The sequence below is a fragment of the Rhamphochromis sp. 'chilingali' genome (assembly GCF_963969265.1).
Source record: "Rhamphochromis sp. 'chilingali' genome assembly, chromosome: 8".
Classification (NCBI taxonomy): Eukaryota; Metazoa; Chordata; class Actinopteri; order Cichliformes; family Cichlidae; genus Rhamphochromis; species Rhamphochromis sp. 'chilingali'.
In genome coordinates, this window is record NC_137935.1 from 20,145,951 (window position 1) to 20,173,411 (window position 27,461).

The 27,461-nt window shown below is 41.6% G+C and overlaps 1 protein-coding gene across 1 annotated transcript; it reads right to left on the reverse strand.

The window, feature by feature from the left end:
* Window positions 1-1,531: 1,531 nt before the first annotated feature.
* On the reverse strand, window positions 1,532-26,238 carry tlcd2 (TLC domain containing 2). The gene is made up of 4 exons (XM_080890081.1): window positions 25,451-26,238; window positions 25,066-25,148; window positions 20,440-20,522; window positions 1,532-4,291 (listed from the first exon to the last, which is right to left on the reverse strand). The coding sequence occupies exons 1-4, from the start codon at window positions 25,627-25,629 to the stop codon at window positions 3,911-3,913; spliced, it is 726 nt and encodes a 241-aa protein (XP_080746207.1). The 5' UTR covers window positions 25,630-26,238; the 3' UTR covers window positions 1,532-3,910.
* Between the last annotated feature and the right edge of the window lie 1,223 nt (window positions 26,239-27,461).

Consider the following 27,461-nt stretch of genomic DNA (forward strand, 5'->3'; position numbering starts at 1 on the left):
AACATGAGGGCTGGGGACCTCATTTGGACCTTTTGGGAGTCGTTTACAGGACAAGGAATGCAAGGTTAATAGTAATAACAGGAGCACTTGAGAATAAGGGCTATGCTAACTTTGATCTTTTATGCTCATGCCAGCATTGTTAATATGGAAATCTAGTGTAGTATATAAATCTTTTGTGTCATTATAAAGTCATATAATTTTGTATTGAAAAAGTAAACTTTAAATTTTACTTTCAAACAAAGAAAGTGCTTATGCCCCCCAGTGATTATTGTATTGCTCTAAAGTTTTGGAGAGGACCTAACCTTTAACCAGCGGCAGATCTAGAAAATTGTACATGGGGGGCAAAGTAGGGGGAAGAGGTCTAGGCACAGTGGCACAAATAAACGGTTAGATTTCTATAAGCTGGGAAAAACTTGACTTATTACTCAATATGGCTTCTTAACTTTTTTTTTTCAATATGAACTTTGACCTTGGGCTCTCACAGTGAAGGCCAAGGTCAAATGCTTAGCCAACCTAGCTACTCATGTCCACCAAGCGCTAGTATATTCTGAAGTTTGAAGACTATTCAGAAAAAATTGTGGGTAATATAGATTTTTTTTTTTAGAAATTTTCACAAGTGGCATGACCTTGAACAGATTTTCACCAAAATTAAATCAGCCCCGGTATCTACCGTCACAAAAATTTAACACAAACTCAAAAACTGTGGATGCCAGAGTGCTAACAAAGAGACAGACAAACACATAGATCCAATTACATACTCTCTCCTTCAGGCGAGAGAATAAAAAACAAAAACTCGACTGTCACTCCCCCTCAGCCTCCTGGTAGATGCACATATAGCCTAAATTTGAAAATCGTAGCTGATCATCAGAAAAGTTGATTTTTCTGATTTTGACCTTGAGGACAAGGTCGCTAAAATTCGAACTCGTCCAACATTTTTACTCTTCTCGAGTTCTGGGTAGTGGTTGCACAGCTGGAGCCTATCCCAGCAGCACACCGGGTCAGGTCTCCAGTCCCCTGTAGGACTAAGTGAAGAACATACAACATGAATGTAGGTCTGTGTAAAGTTAGTTTGGGCTATAAAGAAGTAAACGCTTCTTGCATTTCTTTCTAAAACTTGTTAACATATCTAACCTTTAGTGCTTTTCGTAGATTCACTGTGATCTGTACATTTTAATGCACTTATAATAGCAGAAGATGGAGTTTGGACAAAATAATCCCTGTTAAAATAGTTCTGGTTTTTCAAAATAAAAGATAGTTTTAAGAGGTCACCACAGTGATGAGTGTCACATGTTTTATTTGACAGGACGTCCTTCCTGACCCCAAAAGCATTTGTGTCACCTCCGCGGACCTTTTGTTTCTTTAATACGAACAATACCTTTGATTGGTTGGGTCCACCTGAGTCTGGGTCACGTCACCCATGACTAATAGTGAGTCGGACGCCCCAGATCTGGACCTCGAACTGGCTTCTTCTTTTATAACCCCGATGCTAATCCAAAAATCTGCAGAGAAACTAAAACAGAACGCTCATTCCTTTGATTTTATTCACTTATTTTAATCGACACATTAAAACAAATAGCGTTGTTAGATAAACATACATATCACAATTTTAATTACAAAACAATTTTGACAAAACTTGAAAAAATAAAACTGTTATATTTACACCGTTATATTTATATGCGACAGTCTGATGACAGGATAATTTTTGCTTTCAGAAAGAAAGAAAAAAGTGAACTTCATGAATGAATAAACAAGGGCACACTGATGGAGTAATTATAATTTGTGGGTTTTGATAAAGTTGGTGGACTTTAGAATGCCTCTTGGCCTAAATATTTTCTCGTTATGCCGACAAGTCACAAATATTGAATCACAATATTTAATATTTTTGACCTCATAAGATCTGGGGACAGTCGCATTTGGAAATCAAAGCCATACAGGTGATCAGAGCTACTACGAATGCTTTAAAAATAAAATAAAATCATCAGGTCATTAATATGACTTTGCTGCTAAGGCGTGTCACAATTCATTAAAGCACACAGCAACATGATGAACAAATGATGTCATACAAGCACAATTTCAATAACATTACAGTCGTATTCATAACAGGTTCACGAGTAAAAGCTTGTTTGTTAGAAAGAACTTCAATTACCAACAACAAAGCTGCCCTAAAAAAGCAAATTTAACATTCAAAAGAAAATTAATTAAAAACAAAAACAATAACTCAAACTTTTGTCTTCTCCCAAATAGTGTTTTTGTTTTTTGCTGTGCGCTGTGATTGTTACTGGGGCTGGAAGGCCTGCTTTTCACGGCTTGAACATAAACCTATTCAAGCATGCACACTGTGAGGAAACTGCACGTGAAGAAAGGAGGAAAAAAAAAAAAATTGCTAAAAAAATGCCCTCCCACCCTCTAACAACATGTCTTAACACAATCATGTCAGCGACAGGAAAACTCGGTGAACACTGTGTCACCTTAAACTCGTCTTTTATAGCACAAATAAATTACAAAGATATACAACAAATCAAACACTGATTATACACAAAGGCAAAACATCAAAAATATCAAAAGCAAAAAACTAAATCACATCAATTATATTTCCATGCCATAGAAGAGCTATAATGCTGTGAGCTGAGCTGGAAGGAGAGGCCGTGTGAGGCTGTGTAAATAACGGTCTGCTGTATTCACAGCTCTCAGACCAGTTTGTTCCCGCCCACCTCGGGGTTTTCTCTGCTTTCTGTCACGCTCATCTGCGACTTTAAAACTAAATGCAGGATGGCAAAGATCTACAAAAGCCCTTCAAAGTAAAAGCATCTCTGGTGGTCTTGGCTGAGCTGAGGTCACTGAGGTGAGGTGTAGGAATGTGCTGATACTTCCTGCCTGTCTGAAAGCTCCTACTGCAGACGCACATGCCACGGCGCACTGTTGAAATATTAATTGCTATTCTAATTATTGAGTGTACTCAACTAATCTACATCATTTAGGTTTTCCTTTCACTTCACAGGGTTCAAGTTTAAAGCGCAGCTGCCCGCTCATGGACAGTGATGCCATCAGTGGAGATTTCGCCTCGTTCCTCTGAGGTTTACCGACGCGAAGATCCCGCCGCGTGGGCCGAACTGAAGGGCACGAGCTGTGTTAAGCATCAGGGTTAAATGTAAAAGGACAAAACAGACACACGTTGTTGCCTCCCAGTTGTCATTATTCTTTCGTTAAGCAAAGATTTGCATTTGCTTGATTTTCTTTATTCAACAAGCAGACATTACTTTTGTTCCTTTTTTTTTTGCTGCCAATCACCGGCAGCATTGCGAGTGTTGGAAAGAGGCAAAGAACTGGTGTGAGCCCTGAGGTAGCAGGCGGTTTTTAGCTGAGGAGATTTGGTGGGAAAGGCATTCACCTCTGACGTCACCCCCACCGAAGAAATAAAACTCACAGCAGCATAACGTGTATATATCCTATGTATAGAGATATATGTCTATATATGAATAAGAGATTATTGTTCCAAAGTAAAGAGAGATATTTTATATTTATGTTTCTGTTTCCGCTGGCTGCATACATGGACGTTTGAGGGGCTCAGTGCATTGTCACTCATCGCGAGCTACATTTTAGGATCGATTGAGCTGAAACGCCGTGTGACAATAAGGCGTTTGGTGTCTCACAAGGCCTCGATTTGTTTATATGAAGCACTGAAATATGGGAGAAAAACTGCAGCTGATTGGTAGATGGGTCTGAGGTGAGGCTGTTTGATTACACTTGGAGTACTTGTACCTGTAATGTAAGGGAGGTGCAGATCTCTCTGTCTTTACAGCTATGAGTATTTAAACGCTTGCAGTACAGACAGTACAGAACCTCAGCCACGGCGTGTTAATGTACAGTAACGTGTGCCCCTCTGAATCCTTCACCTTCCTCCCCCTCCTCTCTACATCTCCTTTTCTTTCTTGGCCTCCCGGGTGCTGCTCTTTAAGAAGTCGCTCCTGAGCAGGCGGCAGAAGAGGACGATGTTCATGGCCGTCATGATGGCCATGCCCACGCTGCCCAGCGTGTAGGCCAGGAGGGGCACCTTGTCCCTGTTGAGCACCAGCCACCGGGTCATCCAGGCCAGCGTGTTGATACGGAACACCACGTACGTGCCCAGGTTGATCATGCTGTTGACGCGGTACAGCGTGCTCGCGGCCATGTTGGCCATGCGCAGGATCTGCCTGATGTGGAGGAACACTGAGTTTATCTCCACCAGCAAGGCAACCACGGCGAAGCCCACGTAGCGGCACGACACCACAGCGAGGCCGAAGCAGGTGATCACCTACAGAAGAAGACAAGGAGAGAAAACGGCACAGAGGAACATTACAGCAGGTGAAAAAACAAAAACAGTATTATCCACTACTACTAGTTCTACCATAACTACCACTAGGATTATAAATATTACTCTCTTCTCGTCTGTGAGTGCATCACTTTTTCATTGTGATGCACTCACCAGCAGATTCATTAGATACTCATCTGCTCTTTAATGCAAACATCTAATCAGCAAATCACGCGGTAGCAACTTAATGCATTTAGACACAATCAAGTGAGGTTCAACGCGAGACTCAGAATGAGCACGAAAATGGGTCTCTGTGAGTTTGAATGTGGCATGGTTGCTGGTGTGAGACGGTCTGGTCTGACTGCTTCAGAAACTGCTGATCTGCTGGGAGTTTCCCACATGACCATCTCCCGGGCTGAAAAAGAGCAAATACACAGTGCAGTTCTCTGTGTGTGGTGTCGATCCCACAGGTCAGAGGAGAATGACAGGCTGTCCTGAGCTGATCGGAAGGCAACAGTAACCAGATATACACTTTTTATGCTGGTGTAATGCTGTGGAGAATATTTTTTTTGTTGGTGCACTTCAAAAACTAGCCAGTGTTCACACATCACACCCATTTTTGCAGGAGATCCTTTAACCAGGGTCTCCTGACTCTCCCACATGTTGATATTAAAACCAGAGGCCATCGTGCTTTTGAGGTTGTGGCACCCTTATTTTGGAACAGCCTTCCTGATGACTCTGTTATTTGTTTTAAATGACTCCTGAAAACACATTTTTATAGGTTAGCTTTCCTTTAATCTTTTATTTGCATGTATGGAAGTGCCAGTGAGTGTAGAGAGCATATACATATCTTAAAAGCTTTTACGCTCGTCATCATTGAATAAGTTTACAAGATAATGTTTAACCAGACACTATGTGCTTAATGGAGTTTGATAACTGATATGATAAAAGAAAAAAAAAATCATAGCACTGTAACTTAATCTAAAAACATGGCAGTGAGATTTGAAGCAGTCGCTTTCTCTTATCTTCTCAGCCTATCAGGAGGAGGCGGATGTGTGAACATCTGAACTTCTGCCCTGAAAACGCACCGCCACTTATGTCAGGATTTTACTTAACGACCACGTGAAGCTCCGCCACTCCCACACAGTGCTTATGAAAGTCTGTGATGTAACTGACACGGACGCGCCACAAGGTGGCAGCATCATCATTCAAACAACTCAAACCCTGGAGGAGTCATACTGCAAAAATTATGGGATGTTGTGAAAGAAAGAAAACAAAAAGCTGCTGTGCAACATTTTCCCAGCAGTCTCAGGTATAAAATCTGGATGACAGGAGAGCGTCTATACTCCGTTCGGCCAACTCTCCACAGGAGCCGCGCACATTCATCAGGCTTCATTCACACTCAGTCACTGCACCGCTTAAACTGGCTTGTTTATGCATTAGGAGTGGAAGCTGGAAATAAAGGTGGACTTAAGGAAAAGCAGAAAACAGCTGCTACAGGTCACGGGGTGCTGTGATGTGTGAAGTGACAAAATGACCCTTTCAAACAGGGCTGGCTCTGTTGGAGAAACATGTTGTGTTTCATGTGATGACTGTAATGTAGCAAAATGTCATGTGACGCGTTCCTGTAGATTAGGCAACAAGCCATGTGAGGGTCACACCATCCCCAGAGTTGCACATGTTACAATATAGCGGATCCATTAGTGCCAAGAGGTAAAGTTCGACGTCTTCTTCTTTGCTGGATGTGTTTCATTTCCTCCTAAACTCCTAAAAGCAAGTGCACACTGTGACCGCAGCACAGAGGAGTTACCTCACTAAATTTCATTTTAACTGTAAAAGACTATTTTTGAATTCCACCTCACTCACAACAAAACACACACTCAGAGCACAAATCACACCATTTACCTGCCTTTAGCTCATAACGACAGTAATAACTAGGAACTGCATTTGGCAACCAACCTATGCCTCATAATTTGAAAGGCATACAGCACCAAACATTCACACACAGGTGAGATCACACACCCAGCAGTGGCCCGGTCACCCTTCTCTGACATTCCTCTGTGGCAGCACAGGTGCTGACTCCAAACCCCTCAAAATAACAAGGTGACGTGTCATGTCATGACATTTTGTCACAGGTTGCCAACAACATATGAATGGATTAAGCAACTTAGTAATTAGTAACTTAGTAAGAACAAAAACCCTGTGTTACACTTAAGGACAGTGCGCTCCGTTTCCACCACTGAAAACCAAAAGGATGAATGAAAAGTCCAGACTGTTATCATTTAGACACACAACATGCACCAGAAAACACTCTCACGGGTACCAACAGAGGACCGGACACCTGCGAATCATCACACACACGCTCCAGTTAGCAAACCCACAATCTCACAGTGAATTCAAATCTAAGTGACAATTGTCAACTCAAAAACTGCAGCTTCTCTGGAGGCCACACGAGGTTGGTTACAAAAGCAAGTCAATCCCCATGCCCGACTTTAAAGGCTGCTACAAAAACCTGTTTGGCCTCCAAACAACTGAATGTGAGTGAAAGCCGTTGTTGCTTCCTTCACAAAACAGAGTTTCCATGAATAGCTACCACATCAAACTGAGAGCTCTGAATCAACTCCTCTGGTGCTTTGATGAGGGCACTCACTGCCTTCAGGTTAATTTACTACAGTAAGGACAGCACAGTGGAGGGTCTTTTTTGACTGAAAAACACATCCAAGCTCTATCCCTGTTGCTAAGCGCATCAATAACCCTTAGTGCCCTTCTCTGTCATCTCCCAAGCACTCAAGAAGAAGAGCAGTCTGCTTAACCTGTGTAATCCCACTCCCCCCTACACCACCGGTCTCTGCGTCTGTCGTGATGGAATTAATTCAGGATTAACTGGATTTGCCACACTGAAGCACATCTTTCACACAGAGGAGCACAGGAACACCCACATATGACCCCCATCAGGTAACTGCACAACCCACAGCAAAATGGAATTTAAAAAACAAAACCCCATCATACCACATTTAGCTGTTAGAGTAAGATTTTTTTTTAAACACATTAACATGAAAATATACTGGTTGAAAAGCTTGTTTTATATATGGGAGTGGTTAAAAAGTTAAAGGAAGCTTATCTGAGGAAGATTTTGTGGCATGATTGAGTTTTTTATGTCAAGAATGAACTTTAAGTTTAATTCTTTGGAAAAACATGTTAATGCTTCATCTGCAGGAGATGATTGCAACATATAAAAGAAAAGAAAAAAAAATCTAAAAAGGCTTTAAATTTACCGTGGGGAGCCACTTCACTAAAATCACCAAGCTCAAACATAACCTTGAAATTTTTTAACTTGATTGAAAAATAGTCTCATACAACATGTCTATAATAAGTTAGTAATGAACCTATATTACACACACCTGTATGAAAACAAAGCAGCACGAGTGTTTGTTGCTGCATTCTTTTCCCTGTGGGCTCAATTAGACAGACAGGTGAGGGACCATCACCTCTGCCCTATTTCAGGGGGAAAACACTGGGCGCTGAGATAGTGAAGATGACAGAGGTTGTCACTAATCCCAAGTTTTCCCAAGCTTTAAAGGAAAGGGACCAACCCAAAAGTGGGGCAAAGTTCACGTGATAGATGTGCAAAGACTTATATTTGTGCTGAAAATCGGTCCGTGCAGGCTGAACTGACTAGAAGTACCAGAGCGGATAAACCTGATGAAAGAGGAAGTTATTTCTTCCTTTTTCAGAAATCTTCAATCAAACATTGTTGCAAAGAGAGGTAACACCTGTTAAAAAAAAAAAGAAAAAAAAAAAAGGGACGAAAGTTAGTGAAAAGATTCCCGTGACAAACCAGTTCTTTCAGTACTTCGTACTCTGACTCAGTCGGAGAAGAATTTCAGGTTTCGGTGACGTGCCGTTTGCACAAACTGAACGCTGAATAATAACTAAAGAAGGCAGGGAGGTTATTAACAAGGGAGGTGCAACGCTGTGTTTGCAGTTTACGTGTGTGCGCATGTGTGGGAGATATATCACAGACATGGGAGACTGAGGAGGTGCTTCATCAATCAAACAAACCCGTCTGAGTATAGCACAGTACAGCTGTGCAACACAGTGTGCCATATAATAATAATCCTGATAAACGGATGTAGGTGCATGTTCTATTATTGATTATTTACTGCTCTACACATATAATATATAAGCACATAAGATAGTCACAGCTCATAAAAAAAATCTGTTAATGGATAGGCCGAGTGTGTCTAAAGAAGAGGGCAGGAAATGCTTAGCTGATGGAGAGGAAACTACAAAGAAGCTCAATGCATAGGATGCTGGAAAGTTGTTAGTAGGTACAACAGCAGTGGAGCGATGGGGAGATGGGACCATAGCATGCTAACAATCATGTGCACAATCCAAAGTTTGAAGGTTCACGCAGGCCTGTCTACAAGAATGAGGCATGGGGCCCATAACTGTTATCATGAGACCTGTGTTAACTCTGCTCAGCTGACAGCAGCACAACATCTGGTGAGTAACTGCACAAATATTTGTTCGTGCATCTCCGTGATCAGTTTAAATTGTGTGTATGGCTTTCATTTGTAGCCGGGTATGTCTCATTTCAAATACAGGCTATGGAGTAGGGCTCAGTGATTGGTCAGTTTTGGTGAAGCTTGAGCTATTTTCACACGTGCACAGCAGCTCTATGGCGTCCCAGCCTTTTTGACTACTACTTATTTTCCCTTTGCTTCATAGCACAAAGTCTACTGTTCTTTGGATAGTATGCAAAGATAATAAGAGGTAATCCTGTAATAGGTAACTCCTGCACACATTACCCAGGTGGCACCCTTGCCTAAAAATCAGTAAATCACACACATTTCCAGGAGCGACAGCTGGGCTAAAGCAAGCGACCTCATCTTTGGACAACGTTTGGATTATCCCGACATCTCTGACGTTCCTGTGTGAAAACAGCTTTGGTCACTCGAGGTTTTCAGGCACTGGCTGTGCAGAGACAGGTAGTGGTTATTTCCAGTGGACTGCATGCCTCATCAATGACCTAACTTCTGTCCGCAGTGGCCAAGGATTTGAGAAGAGCGCTGATGATAGGATTTGCAGTTGTGCATGTTTTGGTCATCTTTAACCGTAAAATAAGACAGAAGAATCCTTAAAGTACCACAACACGGCTGTATCCATAATCCTCCATTAAAGACAGCGTAGGCTCAACAGACCGTTTTGTTAATAAAGAGAATATAAACCTTTTTGGATGCAAAGATAAACATAGCTTCCAGATCTGACCCACTGACACCTTTATCCTGTAACGCTGTAATCTTAATAACACACATGATAGAAAAGCTGGGACAATGTCTCACAAAGGATTCGTACTCGTATAAGATTTTTAGGGGATGCGCCTATAGTTTTAAGTTGTCTCGTTCTTGAGTTCTTGTGTTCACGCCGCCCACTGGACAGCCATCCGGTGGGTTACAGCAATACTCCAGCTGTCTTTCTTGGCTGTGGGGTAAAAAGACGATGAAGAGGAGCGTGCTTTAGGGTCAGTGCACCTTCAGTTTATCGTGACGGGTGTGCTACCTTACGAGCGTCCATCTGCGTTTCAAAACAACAGTGAAAATGCTCAAATGTGTCACACCTCAGCTGTTTGTCACCATCCTGCAATCTTTGTTATGTGCGTCACTACTGTGTTGCATTGTGTTATATTCATGTTCTTGTCCTGTTCACTGCTTGCAAAGTAAGATCATAAGATTTTAGTTGGTAAAATGCTTTAAAATCTTAACTAGCATGTTAGTTTGGAATATCAGATACAGACCATCACTGTGTTCACCTTAATGATAAATGATTGTTGCCTTTCTTAATGAGAGGTTGAGGCCAAAATTAGCTCTGAGGTTGGAAAGACATTTCTGCCACTCAAGAAACCCACAATTTGTCAAGTTAGAACTATAGTTAGCGCGTGCACTGGTGAAATCCCGATGACTACAGTAGGACAGGTGAGACTAACGACATGGAAATGAAATGGTTAACTGCATTTACTACAAAGGTTAAACATAAGGTTGTTCCTCCGCTGTGCTCTCACATGCTTTCACACCCACCCACACCCAATCACACGCAAGAACCTCTGGTGTTCCCACAGTAACTATCTTTTTTTTTTTTTTTAAGCTTTCGTTTGAGGCTATGAGGTGTGGCACTAGTGGAGAACAAACACACAGTTGTTATGTGCCCCACCTCGCTTTTTCTGACGTGACCTGCAGCTTACAGACATCTACTCCTTCCTTTGTAAACCCACTGATAGATGAATGCCTCTACAAACAGCATTCCTGGTTGTTATGCCAACAAGAACAAGCGCCATTTCGCTTTTTCAAAGCCAGCCTCTTTGGGAAGCATGGCATGTGTGCTCTTTCCTGCTGTAGGCGGAAGCCACTGTAACAGAAAAGCCTCACTGACACTTAAGACTGATGCACCGTGATGGGCTTCACATTGTTCTGGCTGCTGTGCTCTCTATGGTTTTGTCTTAAAAACATTTTAAAATCCAAGAATCAATGATAATATTTTTCCCCCAACTTCTCAGGCACTACAGATGAATCGGTAACTAATTCTTGTAAGAGAAGCATGAGCAAATTTGCCAGTGTTTTTTGTTGTCACTTTACATTAGTAAGCACCAACTATGCAGGCACCCTATGCACCCTAGGTGTAGACTTCAAAGAAATATAACAGGAATGACTATTTGGCCGATGTGCTTCCAGCAATCTGTGACGTTGTCTGCAAGACAGTGTACAAAATAACAAAACTATGTGACCCGGACCCCAGCAGACTTGCAAGCACGTAAGGTATGATCGAGGCATGGAGCCGTACCAGCCTTTACACTCTGTCACTTAACAAGGTCTCCGTCGGATGTTGGGGAACAAGGACATTACCTCCATTTTAGTGACATGTCAGTGTAGGAGCTCAGAGAGTCACAGATTATACACAGGGGATGTTGCAGCAGTTTGAAAAAGCATTAGAAAAATGTCTCTCCACCTACACCAGCGCTGATGTGGAGGTTTTCATCAGCTCTCCCACTGGTATAAATGGTGCAAAGCTGTGGGAATATCACCAATATGGCGTGCATGAAGGCATTCTTATCCCGAACTGTGAATTATGCAAAGTTACTCTAGTAAGCCCTAAGCAAAACATATGAAACAGGAAATGAGCAGTAAACAAGATAAACAGATAAAAACTAGCCACTATCTGGTGCTGGACCGGTAAAACGTGTGAGACCCGGTGGGATAAGATGCTACTGCAACAGGCATAACAAACAAAGTCAAATGCCTCTACAGCAGGCAAAAAGCTCTGTATAAACAAACAAATACAAAGTCCAAAGCATCTCTGTCATCCAAGACAAGAAGCTGCGGTCACTGAAATTGTTGTTTTATTTTCCTACTTTGTATTTGTTGCATCATGAGTATAAACTGTGCCTGTCTCAAAAACAACAGACAAGGAAGTTCTTCAGACATACCATGAGGGTGGAGAAAAAAGAAAAAACCTCAACAAAAACCAGATATTATACTACCAGTGTGGAGAATCTCATTGGTATGTAGCCATGTGAGTGGGTGGTACAAGCTGCGGAGAGTAGGTGGACGAGTGGGGACGGGGGAGATGTTTGGCAGTCACACAAGGATGGAGGGGTGGAGAACAAGGCAGAGTGTGTGATATATGATGTATGGCTCCAGAACAGAAATGTGTGGAGAACGAGCGCACATTTGCAGAAGCCCACTCAGGAAGTTAGAGGTTTTCTGCTCCATGTTGCTCATGGGAGCCTGAGGTTCATGTGGAGACCAGATGTCTGCCCTCCTGTCTGGATATACACACAATCTGGGGATTTGCGGGGTTCCCCCACCAAAGAAAAAAAAAAAAATTGACCAACATACACATGGATAAACCATATTTCATGGCCAAAATAAATATATGCCCACATTCCAGTCTCTGCCATCTCATTGGCCTACTTTACTCTCAGCGTGTTGTCTTTGTATTTCTCAGGCTGAAATACGACTACTAGCAAAGACAAAAACAAAAACACGTCATATGCGCTTAAAAAACAGCTGATGTTAAACTTCCAGTGGCAGAGGAGGTAAAGGCTCAACAAATTTCTGCATGTGCAATCAGGAAATATTTAAGTTCTGCGGTGGAGTCAGGGTTCCTTAGAACGAATACTGGAAGGAGTAGCTGATAAAGCTACAAATGTGCAGGTTAATCAGGTTTCAGTGTCGAATGATGCAGAGGATATGCGGCAGGCAAGGCATTCCAGTAAACATGCGTCCCGACACCAGTAACAGCCAAATAAAATATGTTCAAGCCTCTAAATGTGGCATTCCCCACTGGGTATTTGAGACAGCTGAGCTCTCCTCCCACAAATATCTGTTTTCATTCCTGGTAAACTGACACAAGGTGTCACAGGCTGGGTCTCCGACCCAGCACTCTGAGTTTTCTTTGTATTTTTTTGATATGTTATTAGTTTGTGTTATTTCCTATTTGCCTTTAGTTTAGGCAGTTATTGTTCCTGGGTTTTCTATGTTTTGGGGTTTTCTATTTATTTCATCACGTATTAGGTCTGTTAAGTTGTGTTGTCATTTCCTGTTTTATTCTGACAATGTCATGTGTTCTTTGTTCATTGTATTTAGCTTTCCTCTCCTGGTCCTGTCATTAGGTTTATGTCTGTCAGCTGTTTTCCCCCATGTGTCGCCACTTCCCCTGATCACCTCATGTCTGTATTTAAGCCTTTTGTTTTCTTCATGCCATTGTCAGTTCGTCTGTTTATTCTCACCAGAGTTACAGTCATAGTCATAGTCTTAGCCTGTTTATTTTCCACCTCGGTCATAGTTATAGTTTTTGGTCTTAGTACCTTTAGTGTTTTGTTTCTTAGTGTTTTGCCAGCTCAGTGTTTTGTTTCTTAGTGTTTTGCCTGTTTGCTTTGGTCTCTTGGTTCATTTCCTGCCGTCATCGCAATAAAGGTTCACTTTTCTGTTAATCATTACTATTCCTCGTCATCATCTGCTTTTGGGTCCTGTTTCCGCACACATCGGCGCACCCTGCCGTGACACAAGGTCCATTAATATCTGATGTTTGCACAACATGAAGCAAGAAGGACTGAGACTATCCCAGACTGAATTTGAAAACCTGGCTAAAAGGATTTTTGTGGAACACCGATAGAAATGAAATGGACACAGCAGAAGTTTTATCCAGGATTTTTCAACATCTAGAAGAACAAGAGCAACTATCTAGGTGTAGATTTGTCCAATTCTTTGGTTTATTTACTTCAACATAATCAGGACATTAGTCATTTTAACCAAAGATAAGGCTGATGCAGCTCTCTGACCTATATTTAGGAGTTTACTGAGTCAGTTTTACTCATGAAATCTATTGGAAAGGTGTGCTTTAAAGCAAAAGAACCCAACTGCACTTTGTTTACAGCACTATAATAACACAATAATAGTGTTGCAATAATTTAGAACTAGGTAACCATGTAAAACTATTTAATTACATATATCTTACTTTTACATATAAGCTAAAAGTAAGAAACAGCCTAGTATTAACAATGTTTTTAGCCAAGTAATGTATAGGGTTATCATAACAGATTAAACTGAATGTAAGAAACTAACAGTTTAATATATTTTCTGGTTATTACACAAAAGCTAATACAAATGTTTCCAGGTACTAAACTATGGCAGACATGTGCCCTAGTACTAATGACAACAACATAAAATATGTTAAAGCCAATAAACAAAGGACAATTTTTAGGATATAAGGTTGACTTAATTTCAGCATTACACATCGTCATCATTACATCATTATACTAAAAATATTTAGTTCCAAATAGTGCTCAGAAAGTACCTCTTTTGTTTGCGAGTCATTATATTACAATACTACTATTGCCAACTGGTTTTACCTCATAGGTATTGTTACATTAGAATCTACATTATTACCCCTAGTTAGTTTAACATTACCCAGCAGGGTTATTACTTGGTTTTACCTTGTAATTAAATGGTAAAAGCTATTACATAGTTATGTCTTAATCTAATTGTTTCCCCCCAAATTACTGAGTTGTTGTAATAAATTATTGGTGAACCCGTTTTAGAAGTAATGTGACAGATGATTAATAGCTCCATATTTCACTGTATGTGTGATCTGGGCTTTTTATTGCAATATTGGAAATAACAGAGCAGCTGAGAAGTTAATGGCTTCCTCATTAACAATCCTATAATTCTGCATTTGTGTTTAAAACACCAACTTGAGCATTCGAAGTATTACATGGGACTAATGAGAGCATACATGATGAGGAGGAAAAATAGTAGAATCATCATCAGCAATACTATACTTAGATTTGGGTTTTTAAAGGGCTACAGCAGTCAGGAAGCGGTCAGTTAACCTGTGAAGCCCTGATCTGCTTCAGAGAAGTGTCTGCTATGGTACGGCTCACTGAAGATAACTCAATTTTGCCTAATGAGAGAGGGATGACAGACATTTATGAAAGAAAACATGCAGCAAAACATAAAATCCCCTGTGAAGGAGCTGTGAGTTTATCTGTGCTTCTACTGTGTATCATCATTAAAACCTCAAACGAGAACATTCAATATATACTGTTACTCACATGCTTTCAGGCTTCATGGAAAAAAAAAAAAAGTCTGTCCTACTGCGTCTGGCTGGCGTCCTTCTGCTTTTTAATTATGTGCTCACAGTTTCCGAGAGTCATGAATAAATATGGCTGAAACATACTCATCGTAGGGGTGGGTGTTTTCTTTAGGCGATCACTTTGGTACAGTTTAGCTCAAACAAAGGGAAAAAAATTGACATTATTTAACTATGCCCTACTCTAGAAAGCTCTGCACAATATTTTTATCACACATTAAATATACCATTGTAGGTACATATCTTTGACCCTTAGAAGAAGCCACCCGACTCCTGTCAGAGTGATCAGGCCTTCCTGTTTTGCAAAGGAAGCTTGAGTTTACGGCAGACAGGATCTCATCAGGCCCGAGTGAGTGTGGCAGGGCCCACATTTTTCTGAGACCGAAATAAGAAGCTGTATTCTGCATAGCAGTCAATAAGGAGGAGGGGGAAAAAAAACTTTCCATGGAGAGTTTGACTTATTATTTCTCCTGGACCGCGAGAACAGATCAGCAAAACTGCAGTGAAGTTAGTGTGCACTTCACATTTACAAGACCTAGCAACAGGTGTGACCACAACTGACATTCAAAATGTATTTTTACACGCGTTTCCACCTGTAAAGTCAACAATATTTAGTCAGAGGGTTTGTTTTGAGCATTTTATTTTATGGCCTACATTAATCAGCAGTCAACATATAAGGATAAACTTTTTTAAACACATGTTCAAAACTTTTCTCTAAAGACACAGCCTCCCATATTTTCCAATAACTTGTGGACAATATGGGAGGGTGTGTCTTCCAGTCACACAATTGCTCTACATGCAGCATGGCATATGCACATTTTAGTTTGCATGTGTCACTGCTCAGGCAAAGCCAGATTGTACACTAGGTCTGCAGCAATGGGGAGATGAAATGCAGGGGGAATATGAATCAGCTGGCTGCCCATATGAGCTGAAGATTAACTAGAGAGCAGCCTTCTGTTCTAGGACTGCATGGCCAGCTGGTCTTACTGGGTTCAGGTCTTAGCACACTGGGAAAACTCCTTGGACTTCAGGTGACTGGTATGTGAACACCTGACACAGTAACCTTCTGTATACCATATGCATTTGAAAGAAACAAGGAAAAGAGCAACAAAAGTAGAAAAGAAATGAGTCAAGATGATGTCAATATAGCGAAAGAGTTGAGGGAGGATTGCTTAACGCTGAAATGAAGCGGAGGACGTCACAGAAAAGGATGAATGGTACAATCGGGAAACGAAGGGTGTAAAGAGATTTAGTTTGCTGAGAAGCACAGAGAGCTGTGTGAATGGCCTCCCACGCTCTAATGACAATCCGAAGCCAGCTGGCCTGGCCAAAGCACCCATTCACTAAACCTCCAGGAAGTGAAAGAGGAAAAGACGAGACTTTCAGGAAAAAAGGGAAAACAAATATCTCCTCCCAGTTAGTCCTTTGTCACCTACAGACAAGTGATGCTGGAGCCGTTTCTCACAAATAATCCAAAACATTTGAGAATTTCTAGCAAAGCTCATTTCTAGCTCCATCTTGACACTGTTTTACTCCACAAGAGTATCTTTGCATAATAATCCATCTTTACCTTACACCTGCCCTCTCTATATGACAGCCTTCTTCCGATTGGCTGCCCTTCGGAAACAGCAGCTTTGAACTGCAGGTTGGTGAGGTGGTAAGGACAGTGATGTCTGAGTTGAATAAGAACTAAAAACCAATTTTGCCAAAGTTTTATTAGCAAAATAATGCTGGAAAATAATACTTTTAGTGTTACCCGGCACCTATAAAGCCAGACAAAGACGCACACTGAGAATCCCCAGAAAAATCAATCAATAGCAGCCCTCCATTCCAATATTTCCAATGTTTGTTATCTTAGTTGTATGCAGTGAAGTTCTCTTAAAACTATGTCCACAAACACATTTAGTGAACAGTTTCTGATACCTAAACACCAAATAATGTATTATTTTGCCCCAAATCCTGTTCCAGCAAAACTATTGGATATGAGCACAGCCATAAAGATGGTGTTGCTGGGAACTTTTCTTTTTTAATGCTGTGCAGACTGAGATTGACCAGTGGTTTCTTGTAAACCTTCCAAAGTTTAATTAACTGCAAATTTGCTAGATGCAAGTATTTCTCCAAGTGCAAGTGTTTGCATCATTACTAATAATTCAAAGAACACACATGGTTTGACATTGGCAAGTTAGAAGAAAAAGAGATTAATAAAGTCTTTTTTTTTTCATGTTAATCTAGAGCTTTTGAAATTTTAGGAAACACACACACACACACAATTGCACTCTAGCCACTGAGTACAAACAGAATTGCTCCTGCCGGGTCAAGTGCTCAGTGACCACTTTGATAATGACAGTGTCCTTCCAGCAACCCACAAAGAAAATCTCAAATATTTGTTGTATTTTTTGCTTATGCACACTTTCTGTAATTGATCGGACATTCTGGTGCCATTTCAGGGAAAACTTTTGAATCCATCAACTCCTCTGAGCAGGCTTTTGTTGTGGCATCATGTAAAATAACTAATAATTCACAACTAAAGAAGTTTTCTTAAATTTAAAATGAGGGATTGGATTAACTACCGAAGATGGAGAAGAAAAGTTCGACTGAAACGTGAGGTGGAAAATACAATAACAACGCGAACACTACTGACCAGCCGTCAGCTACAGTATCAAGTGATGGGATTGGTTGAAACGGGGCCTTAACATGGCTGTCAAGCTGTGTGGCAGAACAAAGGAAGCGCACTAACAAAGGGGACCATATTTATCTTCATGTGCTCTCAGTGTCGCCTCACACCGGAGACTGTTTTTCCTTTGCTCAGCTTCACTCTCAAAAACCCACCAAAACCAGCATGCTGGCCTGGATGCATGTCGGGCGTTGTCCTAAAACAACACTTGATTCAGGCGGATTCATTGCTCTTTGGCGATTGGTTAAAGGAAAAACAAAAAACCCAAATCCTCACAGAAGAGTGGAGACAATACCAGATCGATGATGCATGTCAGATATCAGAGAAATGACGTGTATAAGGAATTTCCATATACTATCTTGGAATCATTTGCATTAAAAAAAAAAAAAAAAAACATAACGGATGAGCCAAAAACATTCCTGTATCTTTCTAGCGATAGCATTTATTTATAGCATTTCCGAAATACAAAGAGTTGTTTTTTTAACACATACTTTACATCTACAAATATGCAACTGGAAGATCAGCGTGATAATTTCCGGTGACCTGCTTTTTAAAGTCTGCAGAAAAATACTTCCACACAGTTTATTAACACCCAAACAGAGGCTTAAATTGTGACTGCTGCACAGTACAAATCTGCTCCAGCCCTGGCAGCAACCTGCACCTGATAAAAATTTCAACAAAGCTCTTGCCAGTAATACACTTACACTAACAAGAGAAAGAGCTTGGCAACAGAAAGCAATACACAACACCTGCATGGTCCTGGATGTAGGTCATGCAGTCAGAAGCGTGGAGAGAAAATAATCAGTGCTCCTTTCCCTCTTTAGAGCAAAGCCGGAGGAAGGGTCAGATCCTCTGACCTCCACTTCCCCTCAGGAAAATATGCCAGCATGCTAGGGGTCAACATGCCACTAAGATGCCCCGCTTTCACAGGAATGTGATAGAAACAAATGAGTGGTTGAACAGTGAGTGTGAGGGGGGAAGTCAGGAGGACTTCAAAGTTCACAAAAAAGCAGGTTGAAGTGAAGTGGAGGGAGGCTGTCGCACTGGTATGATCATCCCTTTAGTCCTCGCTCTACGTTACTTGACAAGAAAGACCGGTATTTTGTCTTTCTCGCAGGTGCACCAGTACTCTGAGCTGAGATCACTCTGGAAGAGGCCTCTCTTATAATGTGAAACAGCTTTAGCCAAGATACAGTGGGGCAAAAAAGTATTTAGTCAGCCACCGATTGTGCAAGTTCCCCCACTTAAAATGATGACAGAGGTCAGTAATTTGCACCAGAGGTACACTTCAACTGTGAGAGACAGAATGTGAAAAGAAATCCATGAATTCACATGGTAGGATTTGTAAAGAATTTATTCGTAAAGTAGGGTGGAAAATAAGTATTTGGTCACCTCAAACAAGGGAAATCTCTGGCTCTCACAGACCTGTAACGTCTTCTGTAAGAAGCTTTTCTGTCCCCCACTCGTTACCTGTATGAATGGCACCTGTTTGAACTCATCATCTGTATAAAAGACACCTGTCCACAGCCTCAAACAGTCAGACTCCAAACTCCACCATGGCCAAGACCAAAGAGCTTTCGAAGGACACCAGGAAAAGTATTGTAGACCTGCACCAGACTGGGAAGAGTGAATCTACAATAGGCAAGCAGCTTGGTGTGAAAAAATCAACTGTGGGAGCAATCATCAGAAAATGGAAGACATACAAGACCACTGATAATCTCCCTCGATCTGGGGCTCCACGCAAGATCTCATCCCGTGGGGTCAAAATGATCATGAGAACGGTGAGCAAAGATCCCAGAACCACACGGGGGGACCTGGTGAATGACCTGCAGAGAGCTGGGACCAAAGTAACAAAGGTCACCATCAGTAACACACTACAACGGCAGGGAATCAAATCCCGCAGTGCCAGACGTGTTCCGCTGCTGAAGCCAGTGCATGTCCAGGCCCGTCTGAAGTTTGCCAGAGAGCACATGGATGATACAGCAGAGAATTGGGAGAATGTCATGTGGTCAGATGAAACCAAAGTAGAACTTTTTGGTATAAACTCAACTCGTCGTGTTTGGAGGAAGAAGAATACTGAGCTGCATCCCAAGAACACCATACCTACTGTGAAGCATGGAGGTGGAAACATCATGCTATGGGGCTGTTTTTCTGCCAAGGGGACAGGACGACTGATCCGTGTTAAGGACAGAATGAATGGGGCCATGTATCGTGAGATTTTGAGCCAAAACCTCCTTCCATCAGTGAGAACTTTGAAGATGAAACGAGGCTGGGTCTTCCAACATGACAATGATCCAAAACACACCGCCCGGGCAACAAAGGAGTGGCTCCGTAAGAAGCATTTGAAAGTCCTGGAGTGGCCTAGCCAGTCTCCAGACCTCAACCCCATAGAAAATCTGTGGCGGGAGTTGAAAGTCCGTGTTGCTCGGCGACAGCCCCAAAACATCACTGCTCTCGAGAAGATCTGCATGGAGGAATGGGCCAAAATACCAGCTACTGTGTGTGCAAACCTGGTAAAGACCTATAGTAAACGTTTGACCTCTGTTATTGCCAACAAAGGTTATGTTACAAAGTATTGAGTTGTATTTTTGTTATTGACCAAATACTTATTTTCCACCCTGATTTACGAATAAATTCTTTACAAATCCTACCATGTGGATTCATGGATTTTTTTTCACATTCTGTCTCTCACAGTTGAAGTGTACCTCTGGTGCAAATTACTGACCTCTGTCATCATTTTAGGTGGGGGAACTTGCACAATCGGTGGCTGACTAAATACTTTTTTGCCCCACTGTATGACATCATTTGTCTTTTATTTTTGAACACGTACCACGATGTGATGAAAGAGCAGCTCCCAGGACTGGCTCAGCTTCTGGCTCCTCAACATGTCAAAGAAGTCATAGATGAAGTAACCTGTGGACACAGAGAGCATTTCGTTAATCACTCGATCAATCAAGCCAAACGCACCAGATTCCTCTGACGACATCAGACTCGAGCTCATCCAAGCGTGTCTGCTTCCGTGACGGCAGCGAAGGCAACCAAGATGCCTCTTAGAGAGAGCCTATTCATATCCTCCACTGCTATGCGCCCCTGCCTGCTATTAGCCGTATCCATGGTGATGGCTTTTTAAAATGCTGAAAACATAATGAAGGCTTGAGGATGGGGACGGATGGGGTGCGAGGGGCATTCATCGAGGCTGGATTTAACTCCATTATGTTGGAAATTTGACACCAGGACCCTTCTGTCAAGCTTGGGTTCCACTCGCCATAAACAAATTAGAGCCCACCACAGATTAAATAATCCATGCAGACTGACATCAAGCTTTTAATTTACGCGTTGCTATTATCTGATCACCAGTGTAGTCTTTTAGACACCAGCTTTTTCAGCTTCAAAGGTTATTTTCAGTCAAAGTCATGACATGCCAACCGGAACACATGACTTGCTGTGTTTTCATAATGATTCATTCAGTATTGTCTGACACACAGGTGTGAAAAAGAGGAGTGACAAAAAAAAAGAAGAACAAAAACAAAAAAGGAGGGTGTGTGTGTGTTTTTTTTAAATGATGGGCACATCTCCAGTGTAAAGCTGACACAGAACAATCACCAAAGCTCAGAGAGGCAGAGAAGATGAGTTTCTACTGGATTCTTCCAAATGAGCTTGATTGTCATGCTTACATTAGAGGAGGGGAATTGCTTACTTAAGCAGGGGCAGTCAAACGGTGTGATTTTAGGGCCGATACGTGACTTCAGTGACTTTGTTGAAAGACTTTCATAAGTACGAATCTGAAAACTGCTGTTCACAAACGCTGTCGATCTAATCTGACTGAGCTGGAGCTGTTTTGCAAAGAAGAATGGGCAAAGCTGGTAGAGACATACCCTAAAAGACTGGCAGCTGTAATTGCAGCAAAAGGTGGTTCTACAAAGGATTGACTCAGGGGGCTGAATATTTACGCACACCCCACTTTTCAGTTATTTGTTTGTAAAAAAAATGTTTGGAATCATGTCTGATTTCCGTTCCACTTCTCACGTGTACACCACTTTGTATTGGTCTTTCACGTGGAATTCCAATAAAATTGATTCATGTTTGTGACTGTACTGTGACAAAATGTGGGAAAGTTCAAGGGGGCTGAATACTTTTGCAAGCCCCTGTAAATCAGTACAAATGTTGCAGAAGGACCAGAGCTGTCCTGTAAGGAAACCCACCAACATTGAACACTTGAAGTTGTTATAGGCACGGGAATGAGCCGGAGTACTTGAACGGCAAGTATAAAAGATTGACGCAACAATTTCTCCATCTGAAACTCAAATTTTTGGTCATTCTCTCAAAATGCCAACTTACTGACTTCTGAGAAATTAACCCGACATTTGGAGTTATTAACTCAAAGTTACAACTTCGCTCTGTTTTGGGAAAATGTTTTTTTTTTTTTCCAGTGGCAGAAAAACACCTTCATAGATGGGTGAAGCCTTAAACCTACATCCTCTTAACTCCTAACGAGAGAGCTGCATACAGATTTGGGATCATACAGAGGTTTATGGGAAAACTCCACAATATCCTGACCTCTATAAACATTTTCCTGAGCAGTTTATGGGCTCAGGTCAGACCGAATAAAACATCAAGTCCATTTTATAACTTGTGCTCATTTTAAGTGTCTGAGCAGAGGATCATCCAGGCTCATTGGCTAATAACTCGCAAGTGGTTAGCCAGGGAGGATGCAGCACTTACAGTCAGTAAGACCCGCCCCTTATTAGTCATGGTTTCAAAACACCAACATGGCTAACAGAACTTCATGAATGGGTGAAGTCATAGAAGCTACGGCCATCTTTTATACTGTACTTACGCACATGTGCTCACAAACTTTCAAACAACAGGGAATAACAGCATTTTTTAAGTAAAAGTATACACAAAAAATCTCCCAATTTAAACTAGGTTTGACAGGCAGTTGGAAGGAGATGCACAACAGTACTTAAAAAGTAAAATAAAATATATATGGCATGAATCTTATTATGCTTATCACTGTATAATGAGAAAGCAGGATATTGTGTTAAATTTTTTATCTCAGAGACAGCTTTATGTACTGGACAAAAGTGGGGAACCACTGATGTCATGTTACTGTGAGGTCTGCAGCGTGGTAACACAGCGAGGAACAGCGCACAAATCTGCTGCCCTAAAGTCTCTGAAAACCTGCTGAGGGCCCAGAATCACTCCACATTTCTGCCTTTCTGTGGTATCTGATGTGGACAGCTTGCACACATCAAGTGACTTTCTTTGCACAGTTGCCGTCTTGGTCAAGTCACATGACTGTAACAGGGGTTACACCCAGTGCTTGGGACCGATGATAATGGCCCTCATTGATCTTCAGATCCCAACACTGCTCCTCGTTTTCGTCCCCTCCAAAGCAGCGTTTCCTGAAGGAATGTCAAATATCCCGGGAATCCTCTGTTAGCCCTCACTGGCCCGGCACAGATCCAATAAATGTGCAGAGTTAAGAGAGCTCACGTGCCAAAGGCTGCTCCAGAATACTCAAAGCATTAATGAGGAAAAAGTAAAAACAGAGCAAAGTTGCTATTTTAAGAAATCGGGGTAGCAAGAGCACCTTGGTTTGAAAGATCTTAATGAAATCAGGGAAAATCGAATTTTTGCAAGTTTCTAATCTGGTTTAGAGAGCTGATGGTAAAATTCAACGTAGCCTACTTGATACACAGTATGTGAACTTCAGCCGAGCTTAATTGATTCAGTCAAACGCAGTTTTAGGTTTCAACACATCCTGGTAGCTGCTACGATGATATTGATTAATTTAACGGTAAAAAAGAAAGCAGGTTAAACCTGTGGTTTAGCTTATTCACTATTTCAAGGCTCTAGGGTGTAAAAATGCTCATTTTAATGTCCACACCATTCTGATTTGGTCCGGTGTGATTCAGATTATCTGATAATATAAACTTTATTTATCTCAAAAACTGAGAAATATCTCAAGTTTACAAATTAACCTAAATAAAGTTGAAAGTATATGTGCAGCAGGTAAACAAACATTACAGAGGAATCCCTCACATGGGGGATAAAAGTGAGAAAAATAAAAATAAAAAGTAAATTTTTTATAAACTCAATAATTGCTGTTGAATATATTTACGAATATATTTTTTTCAGATAAAGTAAAGTGGACTTGCCCTTTTTGAGCAATCTTTGAGTCAAACCATGCACGTTCCACCATGTAAAAGTTGACTTTAAACCTTTTTAATCATTTGCTAACAGAACTGTAGCAATACAAACAATACTATTTGTTTCAGTCACATTTCCAGCATGGACTCTTTACCCTCCTCACCGGTTACCCAGTTCTCACCTATGACCCTCAAAATTCGTGTTTTTTTTGTTTTTTGTTTTTAAAAAAAAGGTGGCTCACGATCTAACAAATCTGTTAGATGACTCAGGTGAATTAACCAGCGTAACAAACAGCAGGGCCGCACAGTGGCTCATCAGCGAGTGTAGGTTTGAAGCTGTCCCAAAGACCTGCTTGTCGGGTTATCTGGTGATTCTGAAGTGGCTGCTGGAGTGGCGGTAAATGGTTATCTGCTTCTCAGTCTGTTAAGAAAAACGGTGACTGGGTGTGCCAGCGAGAGACACGTGTGCAGAGGGTAAAAGTAATAAATCAGCCATGGATGAAGGTTACATGTCTGAACCTATGGGTGATAGTGCTATATAAAAAAAAGGGGGTAAAAAGGTAAACCTGCACAGCTCGTGCAGCAGCTGCACCTGTTACTGGACCTCTGGGGCAACATGTAACATATGTGTGGCATTACAGTTATTTTGTTTGAAGCTCTGAAGAAGTTTGACTTACTCATAACCACAAGCATAAAAAAAAAATCAGTAGTGGTTTAATTCTGTAGCAAAACAACAGCTGTTTCCTAAGATGGAGATATGGCCAAACTGGAAATTTTTAAAACTCAAGTGGTTCAAACTGATGTCTCCAGAGGTTGAACATGCACATTCTGACACTCCTACCCACATCTGCTGCACTAAGGGATCAATGAAATAAAAAAAAAAATGCATATAAAGTACATAAAAGAACTGAATTAAATAGATAAAAATCAAGAAAACAAATATCTAAATAATAAAAAATGAAAATGTAACTAAAATATCAAATCATGATTAGTTTTATTTAAAAGAAATAAAGAACAGTAAGCTAAGCTCTGTTAAATCACTTTTTTTTTTTCATTTGTTGAGATGAAATTCAGTTAAAAAGGGGCCCAATTGGTTAATCTAATATAGATAACTGCCAAGCTATGGCTCGGATTTGCCCGTTAAAATAAAAGGTTTTACATAAACGACGTAAGCCCTTTAGTCTGGAGCTACTTTGGCGCCATCCAGGAATTAGATTTCACACTTCCCCTCAGGATGGTTGCACTCAGTAAAACCGTACACATAGCGTCACAACTACGAGATAACTAAGTAGGAGACTACTCACCGATTGAGAAAGACACCAAGACGTGAGAAAACACGGAATGAGTCTCTATGAGATCCTCGGCCATCTGCGGGTGCAGGAAAAAGCTGGAAAAACGGATTGACAGCGGTTCAGATAAAGCTTTTCCAAATGCCTGGGTCAGTAAGTGCGCTTCTTTTAACACATGGAGTCATAGGGATAAGCAGAATAAACCATAAGCTATGTAAACAGTGACTAAAGAAGTCAAACAGCATTAAAAATAAAATCAAATACAGCCGTGTTTAAAACCACATTATGGACCCATCCCTGCGCATCCATCTATGCGCACAACCAAACCAAAACCAAATCCCAACATTTTCCTTTCCTCCAAGCAGATCTACACTGAATTAAAAACTTCTTAACGTCTTACCAAAGCACTGCCCACGTCGCGGTGATCATACTGTGCACACACGACGTGGAGATGTTTCTCCATTTCCAAACGTTCCTGCAGGCAGACTCGGGTGCGGGGAGTTTTCCGACCCCGCTGTTCACGAACTTGAAAAATCCCACAGAACCCCCGATCGTCAAAATCACTGACCCCAACTCCATCGCGAAAAGGTTTGGTCCACGAGGTGAAGACTTCAAAAGCCACAAGTGCCTCCCCCCTTAGTCTCCACAAAGTGAGCACTGATATATATAGACGCGACGGTGGTGGTTGTGGCTGTGCTGCTGGCGACCGTGGCCCAGACAAACACACGACAGCGGGCTTACTTGTTTGCGACGACCCAGACAGTCACGTTAACACACTGGAGAGCCCCCGATCAGCTCAGGTCACCAGGCGCTCCGTTAGGGTCGTGAAACGCACGGCTTGGCGCTTATTGTCCACAGAGAGAAGGCGTGGACGCGTCTGGTGAATGATTTCCCGCTGACATGCACTGAACGTGGAGTGATTTCTCTCTTTTTTCTTTCTTCTCCCTCTGCCTATAATAATCCCGTAAAGAACAGGTCCGCGATCACAGGAAGAACCGGTAGGTGTGAATGGAAGCTATCGGAGTGATGCCCTGTTTCCAGTTGTGAAACCACCCTGTTGTAAAACCTCATCCGTGCTTGTGTAACTTTTTGACATCAACACACCAAACAGCAGCTTCTCCCCGCCCTACTATGAAGGGGCGCGGCCAAGCGCGTTTTCACGTGTTGTGTTGAGTTCACGTGCTGTCCGAAAAGCCTCTCATAACTTCTCTCGTAACATTTATGGGGTTCATAACGACTATAAACATTATAGGTATGTGTACTTTAGACTTTGCTGCTCTGAGAGGCTCTGCGGGACAGTGTTTCAGTGAATACAACACTGCCTATTTTACGCACTGTTATACTCTCATTTACAATTTATAACTTTATAAAAATAAAGAAATATCTTCTTTATTTGGCTGTTTCCTTTGATGGTTGCCACAGTCAATCATTTGCCTCCATCCTACCCTATCATCATGCACGTTCTCCTTCACTACATCCATGAACTTGCTCCTGTCCATTTTTGACATCCTTTGGTCCACCATTCCTCCAATGCGCATGTCCAACCCATCTCAGTCTTGGGTCTCTACCTTTGTCTCCAAACTGCTCCACCTGAGCTGTCCCTCTGGAGTAATCATTTCTCATCATGTCCATCCTCTTCAATCTTAACACCTTCATCTTGGCCTCTGGTCTTTGTCTTCAAACTGTGCATCAGAGCAGGCTTCACTATTGTCTTGGAAACCTTTCCATTCACTCCTGATGTTATCTTTCTGTAACAAATCACCCATGACACTTGTCTCCACCCACTCCACCCTGCCTGATATATCTTCTCACTTCTCTTGTGCACTCTCTGTTGCTTCGGATGGTTGACTCCAGGTATTTAAACCAGAGGTGTGGACTCGAGTCACATGACTTGGACTCGAGTCAGACTCGAGTCATTAATTTTATGACTTTAGACTTGACTTGAAAAAATGTTCTAAGACTTGTGACTTGACTTGGACTTTTACACCAATGACTTGGGACTTGAATTGGACTTGAACCGGTTTACTTGAAAAGACTTGATATTTTACCCCAAATACAAAATTTAACATGCATATTATATAGAGATTGAAAATGTGACGTCATTCACGGGTAGAACCGCAAAGGATTCTGGGAACTCGTGGCAAGCGGTACTAGCGCACGCAGGCTTTCAATTAAAATCAGTTATACAGCGATAAAAAGAAACACAAGAAGCCGTTGTATTATTAACTGCAATAGCCGGTCGCATGACAGCCACGGGAAGCCGACGGGTAAAGAGATCGGTTGTTATCGGATTACCTCGTTGAAGAGAAATTGTTCGAGCCATGTTTCCGAAGTAACAAAGAGGCGACGGATGGCCTGGATTGCAGCCATTCAAAGGTCAAATATAACGTCCCAGAACCCTCCAGCTCACA

Coding starts and splice junctions, on each gene's coding strand:
- tlcd2 (XM_080890081.1), bottom strand. CDS start 25,629: ATGGAGTTGGGGTCAGTGATTTTGACGATCGGGGGTTCTGTGGGATTT. Junction 25,149..25,450: donor GCGACGTGGGCAGTGCTTTG/GTAAGACGTTAA, acceptor CCGTTTTTCCAG/CTTTTTCCTGCACCCGCAGA. Junction 20,523..25,065: donor CTTGGTGTCTTTCTCAATCG/GTGAGTAGTCTC, acceptor CTGTGTCCACAG/GTTACTTCATCTATGACTTC.